The sequence below is a fragment of the Lepisma saccharinum genome, chromosome 26, assembly GCF_977018435.1.
Source record: "Lepisma saccharinum chromosome 26, izLepSacc3.1, whole genome shotgun sequence".
In the NCBI taxonomy this organism is placed as follows: domain Eukaryota; kingdom Metazoa; phylum Arthropoda; class Insecta; order Zygentoma; family Lepismatidae; genus Lepisma; species Lepisma saccharinum.
The window spans coordinates 5,781,836-5,799,683 of record NC_139254.1 but is presented as its reverse complement, the minus strand read 5'-3'; the positions used below and the strand labels follow the sequence as shown (position 1 = coordinate 5,799,683).

Below are 17,848 nucleotides of genomic sequence, written 5' to 3'. Positions count from 1 at the left end.
ATATTTTCCTGCCTTTGATGTTCTTTTTTTTTTTTAAATACTGGACCAAATGGAGGGTTATAACCCCCACTCCCCCCCCCACCTTGGGCATGCCACCGTGTGGGTTGGTGACTTCTCGTTTACACAAGAGAATATTCTCCTCTTGGTCCACATTGGAACAGATGACTCATTTAATAGGTATGATGTCATTCACTCTTGATCGGCATAGCAACAGCTTTACAACCTACAACTAAGAAAGCCATTTCTTGAAACTGGATTGTACTGCGCATTATATAAGAGATATAGTTGTTTGTCACTTTTCGCCATCAAAAACCAGGGTGCGCATTATACATGTACGCGTATTATACATGCGTAAATACGGTTTGTAGTTATTTGCTCAATTTTATGTACACACACACACATCTAATTATCTATTCATTGTGAGAAGCAGTGGAATGTTACTCCAAAAATTGCAGTTTTCAGATTTGTATAAATAAACTCCTCTGAAGAGTTACAGGAATTTCAGCAATTTTTTGTCTGACCACCTGCGAATCACATAACCTCCAAAATTTATAAAGATGGAAGTTATGGTGATTTGAGTGTAGAAAGTTAAGCCCTTCAGGAGTGTACATAGTTTGTTGGATACAAAAGTAGCAGGTACTTTGATTCTGTGATGAAATTTCTATTGCATTTACTGCACCTTCCTCAGAGCAGCTTACTGTCGAGTTACGACAGTAACGGTTGACGTTAGGAAGGAGATAAATTGACAATTCTTGGTGGGGATATGGTGTGTTAATCATCATCTGCCTCAGTCAGAAATGTAACAGGTAGTTATATGTGGAGTTATTTGATGTTTATGTACACACATGTAATTTTGTATTCATTGTATGAGAACAGTGGAATGTTCAGTTTTGTATAGGGTCTACCAATTTGAACATCAGATCTTTAAAATTAGATGGAATGAAAAGGACAGGTGATAATGACATATTTTTTATTTATTTTGAAGAGCAAACAATGGCATTATGTTTTGAACAACATGTCGTTCAAATATCCTCCTCTACTTCGCACGTCTGCACAGATATTGAGCTTTATACCCTCCATGGCTCATTTGATGTTCCATTTCAGGTCACGAACTGTGCGTGGCTTAGTTTCGTAGACCTTAGATTTGACATAACCCCATAGAAAATAATTCAGGGAGGTTAGGTCACATGATCTTGGTGGCCAGTTCACATACCCTTTCTGAACAGAACTCGTCCGGGGAACTTTTCCTGCAATAATTCCATTGTTTGCAAGTTGCATCGTCCTGTTGGAAAAACACATTGTTGATGTCAAGATTTCATTGTTGATGTCAAGATTTGCAAGTTTAGCGCACAAAAACTGCACCACCATATTCCTGTATCGCTCCCCATTGACAGTCACGTGATTTCCATGTTAGTCTTCAAAAAAATAAGGTCTGATCACGCCATTGGCCGAAAAACCACACCACACAGTCACTTTCTTAGGATAAAGGGGTACGTCCAGAATCACTTGCAGATTTTCATCTGCCCAAATCCTACAGTTTTGTTCGTTCTGTCGGTCGATATGTTGACCATAAATTCTATTCAATGCACGAAATGTCTGTCGAACTAAACACTAATTTTGATAATAAATTCTAATAATTTCTATGTGTTGTTGCATTGTGTATCTCTCCATAACTTGCCACAGACTACTGCACGCAGATGTCACGGTTCCATCTCGTCATTCCTGTCAGTGTTGCCACAACACTTTCAAAGTTCTGACGTTCAAATTGGTAGACCCTTTATAAATAAAACTCCTGTGAAGAGCTCTATTTGGAGTTAGAGCAATATATCTCCACTTGTAATCGTTAGAAGTAAGGTGGAACCATGTATCTCGATTGTCCCGTGCCATGACCATGCGGTGTAAGGTGTCATGCTTTGGGCTGTGGCTATGGGACATTCTTCCTTGGGGAAGCGTAACAACTTTTCTCCTCAGATTTCAGCCAGTGCCACCATCGGGAGGAAATTGGGGGGCTATGTATGTGTAGCGTAACCCAGTCATGGAAATCTACGACGACTTGGGTTTTGTCGTGCTGACACGTCACCCCTTAAATGGTTGGATGATCTACCACCTTTCCAGGTGGGATTGAGGCTGGCAGTCAGTAGGTAGGCCTTGGCACTCGTAGGCCCCACACATTCTCGATCTCAGCCATTTTTTGAGGTGATGTGATCGACACCACACTCCGGCCACCCTAACCCTCCCTAGGGTTGCCCCTTGGTACCCATTTATTTGAGGCTGGTAAACCCCAGAGCTGCTTTATACAGGGTCTAGGCTGGAAAAAATCTGACCTTAGCTTGAAATTTTTGTACAGCATTTTTTGTGGTTGTAGGGACATTAAATTTTTATAGAGCTTTTACTTGCATTTTATGGTGCATTAAATTATTAACCCTACTGATTACTGTATGTTTATTTCAGTTTCAGATTCCAGCGGACGTTCTTGTAAAAAGTGTTGCATCCTTTGTGCGAACCCTTTCCTCAATTGATAATTTGGATGCCATTGCTACTCAGGTATTTGGCTCATCATCTGACAACAGGGCAGCAAAATTCCGACAATGTGTTCAGTACTACTTAAACGGTACCAAGGATGGCTTTCTCAGATACAGACCAACTTCAGGTAAATATATCGTACATAACATTATTATTATTATTATAAATAATTTAATTCTTTATCAAGATAACCAATACTCAGTTAAGGTTAAAGATCAAATGGATTATGAATTTAAAAATACTGATTTAAAAATAACCTGTTCCATCCGTAATACAGAATAGTTTGCGATTTAATGCACAATTCTGCTTTTTTAGTATGAAAAATGTTGTACATTAAATCACGAACTATTTGTATTATGGACAGAACAGGTTAATCGATACACTGTTGATATCAGCTGATAAAGCACATGTGAGTATCATTAAAATTGCTGATAAAAGGACAACAGTTTGTCTCCTTGCTTTTAAGGCAAAATCTGCCAGTGCTGGTCACATTTATTAATGAGGTTGATGAATCATTAGGTTGGAAATTAAAAAGAATTACAATGAAGAAAAATGTATGAAGAACCTCTTGAAGAAGGTCCTAAAATTCACAAGTCCTGCTTTCAATTCATCACAGGTGGTATGAGTTATATTATTATAGCCAACGTCAATGTCAGGGGTTCCATGTTCAAATTTGGGAAAGGTGTGGATATGTTTATCATTTGCTGCATCAATAAATAATTTTATCCCTATGGATGGAACAAGTTCCCCGACAATTCATTGTACGAAATCACGTTCTGCAGCCATCTTTTGGGCAAACAGATTGGATCCTGCATTGAAAACATGCCGGGTAATAGATGTGTGTATGATCTTTGCCAAAGTAATTCAAGATATGATAATGAGGAATGGGTATGTTTAAACTATCACAACTTTCACGCTGTATGGAGGCTTCTCATACGCTTTACTAAACACTTGCGAATCTGTTTGCCCGACTTCATGCTGTTTCCACGCAAAGTGCACTGGATGATGACTTCAAGTTTAATATCATAGCAACGTGAAGAAGGAGAATATATATTTTTTTTATATCTGTTACACAAAGATGTGTGTAATTATATATGTTTGTAGATTTGAACTTTCCGTTCATATTTAACTTGAGAATTTTTTGCTTCCAGCACGAAAACCAGACTCGGGCCAATACGCATCCAAAATAGCTCCAGCAAACTCGAAAGGGAAACAGAATGAACATGATAGCTCAAGGTTTGCATCCGAGACCCTAGAGAGTGAGGTAAGTTCATTTTTTTTTTTCCTCCTCTCATCTGTGTTATTGTGTGCTCAAATATCTTTGCAAGAGGAGTTTGTATGAATCGATATTGGAAAAGGGACCCATGACTTCCATAATATTCATTTGCACTTTGCACCGTAGTGCTTGATAGCCCAAAGTTTTGGAGTTTCAGGCACAAATTGGATGGGTGATCCTTCATTTTGCCAGTTAACCTCTTCTTTTAATATGTGGATGTTGCAGTCGAACATGTTCTAAGTTTAGTGGGTGAAATTTCGATCTACTGTTTAGACATTTTAGCACAGCAGCTACATTTTAAACTGTTTTTTATTAATTATAATTTTGAAACAAGATAGATCATTTGTTGTTCTCTTCTTTCTTTTAATAGTGCAGTTACATAATGTAGTAAATAATGTGTAGAAGCATGCATATTTCGTTTTTGACAAAAACACGAAATGTGAAATAACACATTGTAATGTTAATTTTTCATGTTTCTGAAAGGTGTGAGGTGCATTTTCCTACCCTGTTTTGTCACGATATAATGCGAAATGAACTCAAACATGAAATTTTGAGTTCATTTACCGACGCGACACTTTCTGAAGTTTGAATTATCCTGCAAGTTATGTAAATCACAGAAAATTGATTAATTCTGCTGTAAATATATGATGGTTATTGTCATATGGCATCATAATATTAAAAGAATGTAATGAATGTTGAGTGTTGAATGTTGAGAACATTTAAATAATCTACTCCGTGAACCGGTACAATACGAAGTTCAGAAAATAACGCTAGATGGCACCATTTGTAAGTCATTATAAGTTGTAAAATTCTTAAATCACATTGTACGTGAATGTTATTTCGAAGTTAAATTCAAAGTCATGGTTTTGCAAGTGCCTTTATAACAAATTTTAATCTCTTGTTGTTGAAGATCTCATTGTCGTAAAATTTACCGCCAAAAACAGTTTGCTTTCGCTATGCACAAGGACATTTTGATGTGACGGCGGCTGCACGCAAGGACAATTTGCAGTGATGGCGAAAACCTATAAAATTTACAGCGTAATATTCTCCATGCTATCGCATGAATAAAGATAGACAGTTTGTTCAAACGTTTATTACAAAAATATCTTGGACATATGCATCTGCAAGTATTGTGATAATATACGACTATTTTAACTAACAAATTATCCGAGTTAAATCTGTTGTACAAAAAAGACGGTGGTACAGGTTAGAAGAAGAGAAAGAAAAAAGCGGTGGATTCTGGAAAAAATGGAGCGGAAGAAGCTTGTTGGTGAAGGGAAGGGATAATCTTTTCCCGTAAAATTTTGGTGATCACACATTTGTGAGACAAGAACTGAGTGTTGTTTCCACACCGGTAACGGGTGAGGAACGTCTTCAAGATTTAGAGAATGAAGATGCGTAAGTGATATGTTGAAAATATCGTGCCCAAATAGTCCGCAGAGGGACAACGGCATGGCGTCTTTTCCCGGCTACAGAAGGTAAGCTGTTGTTTTCCAAACTTTTAGCATGAGCTCATGTCGACGCAAATTAGGTAGATCTACCAAAAATTAACAGTGCACAAATATGCATGCATTCGTGTGAGGCGTGTGTTGCAAGATAAATTACACAAAAATCGTGTGCAACGTCATGATGTACATCAACTGACAGGCGACGTTTTCATTATCTGGTTCGAGCATTCTTTGTTAAAGAAACAAGAATCTTGTATTTTTCTATGATTAATAGTTGAACTGTGTACAGTGTGTTTGTAACTCATTGAGAGTGCATTAAATACCATAAGTGGTAAAGGATTTATGGTAATTTAAATTTTATTCAGAGTGACCTGTGGGGGGGCTTCCTCCAAAACAAGGGAAAAATACTGGTTGGGGTTCTCAGTTCTCCAGGAGCGTCATACGAAAATTACTTATACTCAGATGGGGTTTCTGACGTCATATTTTATTTGGGGTAGTTGATCTCCCCCGGCAAATTTCCTCCCACCTGCGCTTTCAGGCGCTGCGAGAGTGACCTGTGGGGGGGGCTTCCTCCAAAATAAGGGATAATACCGGTTGGAGTTCTCAGTTCTCCTGGAGCGTCATAAATATTTGAGAAGCCAAAATGGCCTGTTTATACAGGAATACACTTAATATTCTGGTAATGACATAAATGTGTTATTAGAAGGGATATGTTTATTTTGTGTGGTAAGTACATCTTTTAAATCAAATTTGGGATTATATTCAAAATTTTAAAACCAAGATATCATTACCACTTTTTCTAACAGTAAAATTTTATTTTATTTACCACTTTTAAACCCGAAATTGACTGTTTTTGTACCAAAATTTTGTTTATTTACCAAAATTATGTGCCTCTAATAATGGGTACCTTCCACAATCCACCATGTAGTCCAATTGTGACTGTAATGGTTGCCGTGATGAAGGAGAGAAATTGACACTTCTTGGTGAAGATGTGATGCGTCAATCGTTACATGCTTCAATCAGAATTGTAACATGTAAATACAGCTGCCAAGAATAGTACAAGGTGTTGCACTTGCTCTCTGCCCCTGAATTTTGCTTATAAAAGTCAAACTATTGGTCATAATGTAATGAAATTTGATATGGACATGACTTCATGTTGACGCCATTGGTGATGGTGCCACAGTCTCTAGTCCTTGAGTGGGCATGCACATGCATCTGGACGATTGTGCCGTTAAATGCCAATTGTACGGATGTGTGCTTTCAGTCTCGAGTTTTTGGTCCTGCTGATGTGATGCACCTACCTACATCCCTTCATGATGAAAAAATTAGAGAGTGGTGCACTTTATCAAGTTTGTAAATGAGTTGGATGACGAAAAACTACATAATGGCTATTTTCAGCAGGATGGTACAATGCCTCTTGCCACACTTTCAATGCCAGCATTCAAGAAATGTTATTCTCGTTTAACCTTTCCATTACCGAGCCCATTTTAGAGGTAAGCCCCTGGTGACCGGGCCGATCTTTAGCAAAATGCAGAGTTTAATTTAGATAACTGTAGATCGGAGGCTAATTGCCCTAGACAGACGAATCAAGTACTAATATACGCGGAATGAACCATGGATTCGGACTATATACAATTTATGCACATTGACTGTATCTATGGATGTGAGGGGAGGGGAGGAACCAGAAAATTCCAATATTTCTGAAGAAAACGTTCTTTCTTATCCCCACCCCACCCCCTTTTTGCAGACACTGAAAGCACTTAACGAACTTGCTGCAACCGACCGGGAAACTTTTCCCAACTCAAAGTACATCTGCATTATTGTCATGGAACAAACATTCCGGCCTTTATTGTGCACAAGAATGTTTTTTTTTTTTTTGAAAGAAAACTGCCATTTTTCTGCTTTTTTTTATGGAATAACGAAATTTCCAGGGACGTGCAACAGTCCTTCCACTTACATATATGTGGTAACAATAATATGAAAAAAATGTCCCAATTCCAGCCAATAATAGCGACATTATGACGTAAAAACTACGAACATGACAACGTATCTATTTATAGATGTGTGATCACCTGGGCTTTATGGAACGTATCTATTTATAGATACATGATAACGAAAAGGTTAAAGATTGTATAATACTAATGGTGACCACTTCCAATACTCGCTGTGACATCTGACATCACAGTGCTTCTCATGCACCAAGTTATGTCTGTAGCAAATTTCATTACATTATGTTCAGTGAACAATATATATAATTAGTGTTTTTTTATCTTCTTTCTCTTTTTTGTGTATATTCAATGTCTAGTGATTATTATAGTGTGTGTGACTTGGAAATGGGGGGAGGGGTTAAAAACGTGTGGAACCTACATAGACTTAAGATCGGGAACTTACACCCACAGATGAAATTTTGGGAATGTCCTGAGAGCTGACTCCGCAGAAACACTTGAGCGTTGGCCAGCAGTCGTCGAAAGGAAATCTTTGTGTCAAGAACCATGACACTTGTGCGTGGTTTTAAGTACACTGTAGAGGCTCATTATGCAGCTGAATTTACAGTACTTCGTGTTTGTGTAGTCCATCATGTATTTGTATTATAGTAATTAATTCTGTATATATCTCCTTTCTGTGTCTGTTTCTTAACCACGTATCATGCAAGAACCAAATGAATTTTGGATAATTTGGTTGAGGGTGGAGTGCAGCCAGGTATCCGAAGTTGTGTGGGGCTTTCTGGATACTGACACTCAACACATTATGACCAATAGTTTTTTTCGTAAGCAAAAATCAGGGGCCAAGAGAGAGTGAAACACCCTGTTGTAAATAATGGGTATCTTCCACAATCCACCTTATTGTCCAATTGTGATTATAATGGTTGCCGTGATGAAGGAGAGAAATTAACACTTCTTGGTGAAGGTGTGATGCGTTAATCGTTACATGCTTCAATCAGATTTGTAACAGTAAATACAGCTGGCAAGAATAGTAGTTGCCCCTTGCTATTAATTTTAGTTATGATTTCTGATGTATTCAGTGTCGCTGATGCGGAACTTACTCCATGCTATTGGTCTGGACTTCTGACCATGACTTATTGTACTTGAATATTACTTCTTGTTCTTAAACTGTTTGTCTTGCCTTTCAATGACAAAATACAAGCTTTAAAAATAGAAGTTCACAGTGGAAGTATGGGATTTGCCTTTGTATAAAATACCCATATTTCTGTGCTTAGTTATTTAAGCGCAAAAATTTAGATGGATTAATTTTACAGAATGCAAAGAAGAAATTATTGAATGAAAATGTGTGACGGAAAGTAATTAAATAACAGAAATTTCTTTAATTAATTTTTCCGTTCAATGTCGCAGTTGCATCTCTAACTGGTCTCCTACTTTGATGTTGTTGATTGATATATTGTCTTCAGTTTGTAAATGTTTCCACCCATTTTTACACTCTCCTGACTCCCAACAACTGTCTCCATACCGACTCTTCATTCTTTGATAGATTTCACAGTATGTTTCACTCTAATCCCCCAAAACAAATAACACTGCTTTCCTCTTCCATGGTACATGTCAAGAGATGAACAATCATTTTATATGAAGTACTTTGTAAGTGTCACGCTCTCCAAAAGGTTGTTGCTAAGGAACCGTTTAGTGTCCTGAAGTACATAAAAAAATGCATTGTGTATTGTGCTATTCGATGCACTTTAAGATAAAATTTGTTATACAATGACTTTCCTTTGTACAGTCAACGGCAAAGATAATGGTAGGCAAATTGTTCACCGCTATTTTCATAACTTTTTAATTCTACACCTGTGTTGTTTCAAGGATTGGAACTATGTTGGTTCGAAGCAGGCATTGTTCTCTCCTTACTGAATTCATTATTTCAGTTCATTGTCGTTATATTGTGTAATTCAGAACGAATGAAAATGGTGGTGGACAATTCGCTTACTGTTTCTTTCGCCGTTGGTTGTACCTAGATACTTGAAAATGCACGAGGAGTTGTACCTGTGCAATAGAATTTTCATCAGAATTTAATGAAACGCATACCTTCTACATTAATATTTTCAGTCACGTTACTTCATCAGTTAATCTCTCTTAATATATTTATGATGGATGCGGTAAACGCTTACTTGAAATTTCATTTTTCCACGTTGCACAATTTAATGGTTATATCCCATTAATTTGGAAGACTCTGTCTTCATTTACTAAGGGTGCACATGGGAAGGTAAGTTAAGGTTAAAAAGATAAGACGATAAAAAGTTGCCAGCCAGACATGGAGTAGGAAGGAGTGACAGGGCACTGCACTGTCTTCTTTTTTTAACCTTTTTTATCCTTAACTTACCTTCTCATGTCTTAAATCTTGACTATTCTTGTCCTCTCCCCTGAGGAAGCTAGAGAACAAAGTAAGCATATGCCGAAACTGGCCTTTATTGCTTAGTGGTTTTTTTTCCCTTCTAAATAGTTCATTTTCATAATGTAGTAAGTAATGGGTACCTTTCACAATCCACCTTATTGTCCAATTGTGACTATAATGGTTGCCGTGATGAAGGAGAGAAATAGACACTTCTTGGTGAAGGTGTGATGCGTTAATCGTTCCATACTTCAATCAGATTTGTAACAAGTAAATATACCTGTCAAGACAGTAGTACGCTCTTTGTTATTTGTATTAGTTACGATTTCTGATCAAGGTAGCTTGATTTAATTCAGGTAGGTTTTTTTAAATCACTTTAAGGAAATAGTTTATAGAATAATGTACATGATATCACAATCACTTTTGGTGAAAGTACATTAATCTCTTAATCATTGAATTGTTTATTAGACTCTGAGACAGGAAACAAAATATGTTCTAACAGGGTGAAGCTCATACAAAAGGGAATGTAATATGTAAAGTGTAAACCCACTTAAATTTCTCTTCATTTAATATTCAGATCACCAAAATTGAGCTACAAATTCTATAAAAAATGTTTGTAGTTACAATTATGTAGTAATCCAGAATGTTTTATTTCCACTGGAAGAAAAGTTATTGAAATTATTATAGTTTCATTAACAAGCTCAAGAAACATTTCCACAGTAGATGGAAAGTATTACAAATGGAAAAATTTATATTTGCTTATATTTTTTTAATTTGCTTTAATCAAACTGAACTGTTGAATTGTTTTACAGAGCCGTTTGCCAAAATTAGCCTTTCTATAAAAGAGATAAGATATAAATAAAAAAATCGTCAAATATTATTTTCAAATGAAAATCATGAGTGGATAGAGTAAAGAAGCTAAGTTTCAAATATTTACAGCAGAATTAATCAATTTTACATAAATTGCATATCTCACAGTATAATTCAAACTTCAGAAAGTGTCGCGTCTTCAAGTAAACTCTAAATTTTGTGTTTAACTTTGCATTTTGCAGTTCATTTTGCATCGTTTCGTGACAAAACAGGTAAGAAAATGCACCTCACACCTTTCAGAAACATGAAAAATTAACATTACAATGTTTTTTTTGAAACAAAATATGCATGCCTCTATAAATTGATTTTTATTCATCCTGTTTCTGATACATTGACTATCGATCATCTGAAACTTTTATTTCGTATCCATGGCTTTCCATGCAATTGGTCTCACCTTTCGACCATTGCCTATCTTCCTTGAATTGTACTCTTGTCCTTAATAACAAAATACAAGCCTAAAATTAGAAGTTTATGGAAATAAGGATTTCCTTTGTAGTAAATATCAAATATATGTCTGTGCTTAAAATAGTTATGTAAATAGCCTTGAAGGCCTGCATGTTGTTGGAAGGTGTGAGGTACATTTTTCTACCTTGTTTTTTTCATGAAATGATGCAAAGTAAACTACAAAATGCGAAATAAACTTTTAAACATGAAATTTAGAATTTATGTACTGATGCGACACTTTCTGAAGTTTGGTTTATCCTGTGAGTTATACAAATCACGGAAAATCGATTAATTCTGCTGAAAATATTTGAGAAGCAAAAATGGACTCCTTTACACTTAATAAAACAAAGTAATAAACTTGTTACTTTAATAATTATTTAAATTTAATATTAGAAGGGAAATGCTTCTTTTGTGTGCTAAGTTTAGTTTTTAAAACATATTCAGCATTCTATTCACCATTTTAACACTGAAAAGCCATTTTTTATACTTCTTTTGATCCAAAATGTGCCCAGTTCTTGTACTGAAATCTTGATTTTTTATGACTGATATTTTCTGAAACTAATATGTACTGATATCAGCAAATACCAGTAACCAGTATTGATTCATACTTAAAATGTTACATAAAATAGTTAATAAATTCGAGGATCTTTTGTTGCAGAGAGATAGCTTGGCAGCATATGAGAAGGCTACTGCTGGTGCCAAGTGCACTCCTCAGATTGTGATCGACCCTCCGGGACCTGGAGAAGTTGGCCAGAACCTCCAAGCAAACGGCAGTGCCACCACCACACCTGTGATCAAAAACCACGAGGGGGGAGAGGAGGATGACACTGTTGGTGAGTTAGGGTCGTAGAATTTTTTGTTTTCAGTAGACATGATCTTGCCAGTTTCTGATGTATGAATACATTCCCAAGTTTCCATATTGGAATATTAAAATATGTTGAAACCAGTTCCAATACTCTATAGTAAGAGTTTCATAATTTTTGGAACAAAAGGTTAATCGTAATTGGGTGTATGAAGATAATTATGCAGTGTTAGTTTCATAGTGTACACTATAATTCTCACAGTATCAAGTTAGTAATGCCTTGTAATATTTAATGTAACAAACACCTGATCATGACCCTTCTTTTAACATACATCTCATTTTATTCACCTGATGGTGACTGATACATTGAAACATGCTCTATATTATATTTACCAGAAATGTTAATATGAAAAAACATGTTTTATTACACTATAGCAGGGATGGGACAATTTAATCTAACAAAATGGCAGAGTTTTGCAGTAAATTATAAGATTTTTATTTATAGATATGTCGGATTGGTAATTTTACCGATGTGCCTATCTTCCAATACCAATAGAGTACCAATTAATCTGTTCCATCCCTTATACAGGGTGAACACAAAGTGTCTGACATATTTTAATTATTAATAAATTGGAAACTAATGAATGATGTAAATAAACTGGTGGCAATGACAGATAGATACAACTCAAAAAGTTTTATGTCTTGTATCAGTACACTTCTATGTGTGTTCATTTTGTTGCTCGGAAAATGCCAAGTTTCATCCGTTCGGGTCAACATGTCGACATCCACAGTAGATATCGCGTTGTTTATTCTGGCTTTATTTTCATCACTTTTGTAATGTTCATCAACATTGTTCATCGTATTTTGAACGGAGGCTTGCCGGGAAGATGAATTTGATGTGGTGGTCCGATTCCTTGCCCCACGAGATCACCCGACAAAATCCCATTAAACTTTTTCTATTTTTTGGGTATATGTGGCAGAAATTTTTATCAGGCAAAAGTGATGAACTGAAAGCCAGAATAAACAATGCGATAGCGACTGTTTATGTCGAAATACTGACCCGAACATGTGAAAACAGACATTCTCCATGCAAGAAAAGCAACACACATAGAAGTGTACTGATACAGTACATAAAACGGTTTGAGTTTATTTATCACTGCCACCAGTAAATTAGTTTCTGATTTATTAATAATTAAAATGTGTTAGAGACTTTGTGCACACCCTGTATAATCTCCATTCCCTATTTTTTTTAAAGTAAATGTGTAAATATATAGTAGGGATGGGCCGATATGAAATTTTGGCCGATACCGATACAGTACCGATATAAAATTAGAAATGGTCCTTGAAGACCCTGAAATTTTCATTGATCTCCGTAATAAATGTGTGTTTCGAGCTGATTGCAATGCAAAAGAAGTTGAATATTTGGACATTTACTTTTTCAGAAAGTAGGGCATGGAGATTATCCATAAAAATTACAACAAAATGGGAGAATTTTGCACTAAATTATAAGATATTTATCGATATATCGGATCGGTAAAATAATCTGTAATTTTACCGATACACCGATATGCCTATATCGGCCGATACCGATAGAGTACCGATTAATCGGTCCCATCCTTAATATATAGCTTCTTTTGCATTGCAAAAACATGGTTCATCTGGTAGCTGATCGTGAACTATTTGGAATTTTATATCACAATAGTTATCAGTATCGGCCAAAATGTTATGTCGGTCCATCCCTGCAATCCAATAATTAATCTTGTGCGATCCCCCCTTGGTTTCAAGGTAATACGTCTCTACATATACTTGTTCCAGGTACTCCGACTACAAATACTACCCAGCATGCAGTGAATGGCGGCACAAACTTACTCCTCAGTTCCTCTAGTTCCAGCAGCAGTTCCAGTGCTGCATCCCCCAGCCGACTGACCCCTGATGTTATGTGGAATGCTCAGGTAGGTTAAATATTAAATTTAAAATCTTGGGAATCTACAATAATTTCTTGTGGTTTACATTGAAATTTACATACACTATACGTGTCACACACACAAACTTCTCACCATCCGTCATGGCCACGATTCCAATGACAAGAGCATGGGTTCAACCTTCCATGCTGTAGGGATTATGCACAGCATTTTCAAAATTCGAGCTTCTAGTTCATTCTTTGAATATCTGGCGATTTTTTGCAAATCTCAATACAACCATTTATCCTCAATGGCATCCAAAATCAAAGTTGGAAAAAATAGGAATCTTTTTGGTCTGAATTATTTTATTATTACACCTTTTTGTCCATGTATTCTATATATATATAAGAATACCAAAGTAGGAAATTGGTCCTTTGGGTTTGAGCCAAGATTCCATGGCTTTGTAAAGGTGTCCCGGGTTCGATTCCCGGTGGAGGCACATAGTGGTTCGGATCCCACTTTAAAAAACTAGGTCCAGTCCCGATTAGCCTTACTGTGCATAAAGTGGACTTAAAACAACAAATCAATCCAATCCAATCCATGACTTTGTAAACACTGGCGAACAGGAAATTCAACAATAATTTTTCAACTAGTCATCATTTCCTGCTTTGTAAACAGTCTTTATCTGTAAAAATACAAATGACAGAAATACAATATTTTTTACTATCCATGTGGAGCAACTATATTAGCCAACATAGGCAAGAATTGCTTCAAATGTTTCAATTGTGTGGACAGTCAGAAAGTGGGAGGGCATTTGGTGGTCATAGAGCATATATATAGATTGTAATATTCAATTTTTAGGACACCTTTTTAATATTTATAGTTCATATTTTAAGTGCATATTTTGCCTGTTTATAATGCCTAACTAACTAACTCACTCCCTAGCCTTCTTAAACCTGAAGGTTCATGGTTGCAGCAACACAGGCCTTCCATCTTTCCCTATCTTGAGCAAGTTCTATATACTCTTTTCCATTCCTACAGATTTCCCTTAGGTCCATCTCAACGTTGTCCCTCCATCTTCGTCTTGGCCTTCCTACAGGTCTCTTACCATCAGGTTTCCCAACAAGAATCCTGTAAACTCCTCTTTCCTCTCCCATTCGTGCCACATGGCCTGCCCACCTAAGTCTTCTTGATTTAATTATTCTAATAATATCTGGACATGAATGCAAATTATGTAGTTCTAAATTATGTAACCTTCTCCACTCACCTGTCTCCTCATTACTTTTAGGTCCAAAGATTTTCCTAAGGATCTTATTTTCAAATACTCTCAATTTATGTTCCTCTTTCAATGTAAGGGACCAAGTTTCACATCCATATAATACTACAGGCAAAATTACTGTTTTGTATATTTTAACTTTTAGTTTCTTAGATATTAAACGAGAAGACAAAAGTTTATGAAGAGAGAAGTAACATGCATTTCCTGAATTAAGCCTACTTTTTATTTCCTCTTTAATATAATTTTCATTTGTTAATATTACTCCTAAGTATTTGAATTTGGAAACTGGTTCAAACGAGTTGTTATCAATAATTAGATTTTGATTATTACCTAACACTTGGTTTCGGCCTGTAAGCATATATTTAGTTTTCTCTTTGTTAACTTCCAAACCTATCTCTTTAGCAGTTTTGAAAAATATTTTAGCATTATTCTTAATTGTATTCACATCATCCCCCAGTAAGTCTACATCATCTGCATATGCTAACAACTGAGTCACACCATTTAATTTTAGTCCTTCTTTAGTTTCTTTTACCTTCCTAACAGCATATTCTAAGGCAAAATTAAATAGCAATGGAGATAATGCATCTCCTTGCTTTAACCCATCATGAATTGTAAATTTGTCAGACATATTAATACCCACACGAATTTTACTTTCTGTTTCACTGGTGCATATTTTTATCATACTAACAAGCTTCTTAGGTATTCCAAACTCGACTAATATATTATATAATTTATCTCTTTTGACCGAATCATATGCTTTTTTGAAATGAATGAATAGCTGATGGACATTTTGATTATATTCCCACTTCTTTTCAAGTGTCTGTCTGATGTGAAAAATTTGATCTGTTACGTTTAAATCCACATTGATAATCACCTATAATTTCATTAGCATATGGTGTTAGTCTTGTTAAAAGAATGTTAGACAATATTTTGTATGTTGTTGAGAGTAGAGAAATTCCACGGTAATTATTGCAGTTCATTTTATCACCTTTTTTAAACACAGGAACAATTATGGATTCTTTCCACTGTTGAGGGATTTCTTCTTATTCCGTATTAAACAAATTAATTTATGAATTTGACATATTAATGAATTTCCACCATATTTAATTAACTCAGCTGGTATTAAATCAATGCCACGTGCTTTGTTATTCTTTAGCCTTTTAATAGCATCTTTAACTTCAGTCAAGTTAGGTTCTGGAACTAAAGGTTCTGCTGTGTGTACTTCATTTACTTCTGATTTATCTCCTACATGGACATTTAAAAAGGTCATTAAAGTAGTTCTTCCATCTATTTAGAATATCGCTTGGGTCAGCTAGATAATCACAGTCTTTATCTTTTATCAAGTTTACTTTAGGTTGCCACCCCTTTCTAAACTCATTTACACCTTTATATAAATCTCTGATATTTTTATTTTTGCTGTTTGTTTCAATTTCGTTAATTTTGCTTTTCAAGTAATCTCTTTTTTTATTCTATTATAATTGTTTAGATTTGTATCATCAGAGTTATTTAACCACCTAAGTCTAGCCTGATTTCTTATTTCTATTACATTATGACATTCATTATCAAACCATGGCTTACTTTTTCTTGGTTTATGGTATCCTATACTTTCTTTAGCTGCTGATTCTATTGCATTACGTATGTGCTCCCAATTCTTATTTACGTCTTGTTTCATTTATATTTTCATCATCATTTAAATCCTGCAAAACATCAAATCTATTTGACAGTTTAATTTGGTAATCTTTCTTAATTCTTTTATCATTAAACTTTCCTGTATCAAATTTTATAACTTTTAGATTTTGTTGCTTATGATTTATCACTGCGAGTCTTTCTCTTAATTTAGCAATTACTAAATAATGGCCACTGGCACAGTCAGCACCTCTATGTGTACGAACGTCAATTATACTAGTATGCCTTCTCTTATCAATGAGAATATGATCTATCTGATTATGAGTTTTACCATCTGGAGAAGACCAGGTATATTTATGGATATCTTTATGTTTAAAAGTGGTACTTTTCACAATTAAATTCTTTGAGGTTGCAAAAGTAATCAATCTTATACCATTATCATTACTTAATTCATGAAGACTTTCTTTACCAATCGTGGGTTTAAATGTCTCTTCTTTGCCAATCTGTGCATTACAGTCACCTAACAGAATTTTCATATCATACTGAGAAAATTGATCAAAGACCTGTTCTAACTCTGTTTAAAAATCATCTTTAGTATTATCATCTTTATCTTCCGTTGGTGCATCATTGTTTATTAAAATAATTTTACACCACCTACCCTGTAAAACTGCATATGATATCCTATCATTAATAAATTCTACTGTTTTAAGAGCCGAGATAATTCTATTATTTATGAAAAAGCCTGTTCCAAAATTATGATTTTCAGTACCACCATAGAAAAAAGTATAATTTTTAGTTTTACAATTCCCTTCTCCTGGCCACCTAACTTCCTTGACAGCTACTACATCTAATTTATACTTAACTATCTCATTAACTGTACACTGAAATGCCCCAGGCCTGTAAAGGCTCAGAACATTCCAGGTGCCGAATTTAATATCCTTATTCCTAATGTAGATCTTATCCTTAGTCCAGCGACCTCCCAAAGTAGTCCCCACCCGGAGATCCGAACGGGGGACTATTTTACCTTGGGAACATCCATGGCCTTATATTGCTGTTTCTTGACATCTTTTTTTAGTGCAGAGTTGTCAGCTCTACGCCTAACCCCCAATATGAATGGAGGAACTACTACACAAGACAACAAACACAAACACATTAGACAGCACAATTACTACACAAGACGAACACAAACACATTAGATCTAATCTAATCTGTTCTAATATTGAACCTTGTGTTTAGAAATTTATACATTTCTAATTTAGATAATTCAAGAATTGTAACAATGATTAAGAAATACAATTTGTAATTTATCAGTCTCCTTATACATTCTCGGTATTATATGTTGATATT

The 17,848-nt window shown here is 35.4% G+C and overlaps 1 protein-coding gene across 2 annotated transcripts in view; it reads left to right on the top strand.

Moving 5' to 3' along the window:
• Nucleotides 1-17,848, top strand: part of LOC145979700 (constitutive coactivator of PPAR-gamma-like protein 1 homolog) — a 112,387-nt gene that overhangs the window by 47,012 nt on the left and 47,527 nt on the right. For both annotated transcript variants that reach the window (XM_083112675.1, XM_083112676.1), the window contains exons 7-10: nt 2,452-2,650; nt 3,675-3,787; nt 11,555-11,729; nt 13,514-13,650. In XM_083112675.1, the coding sequence (XP_082968801.1) occupies nt 2,452-2,650; nt 3,675-3,787; nt 11,555-11,729; nt 13,514-13,650 (624 nt within the window). The remainder of the gene's footprint in view (nt 1-2,451; nt 2,651-3,674; nt 3,788-11,554; nt 11,730-13,513; nt 13,651-17,848) is intronic.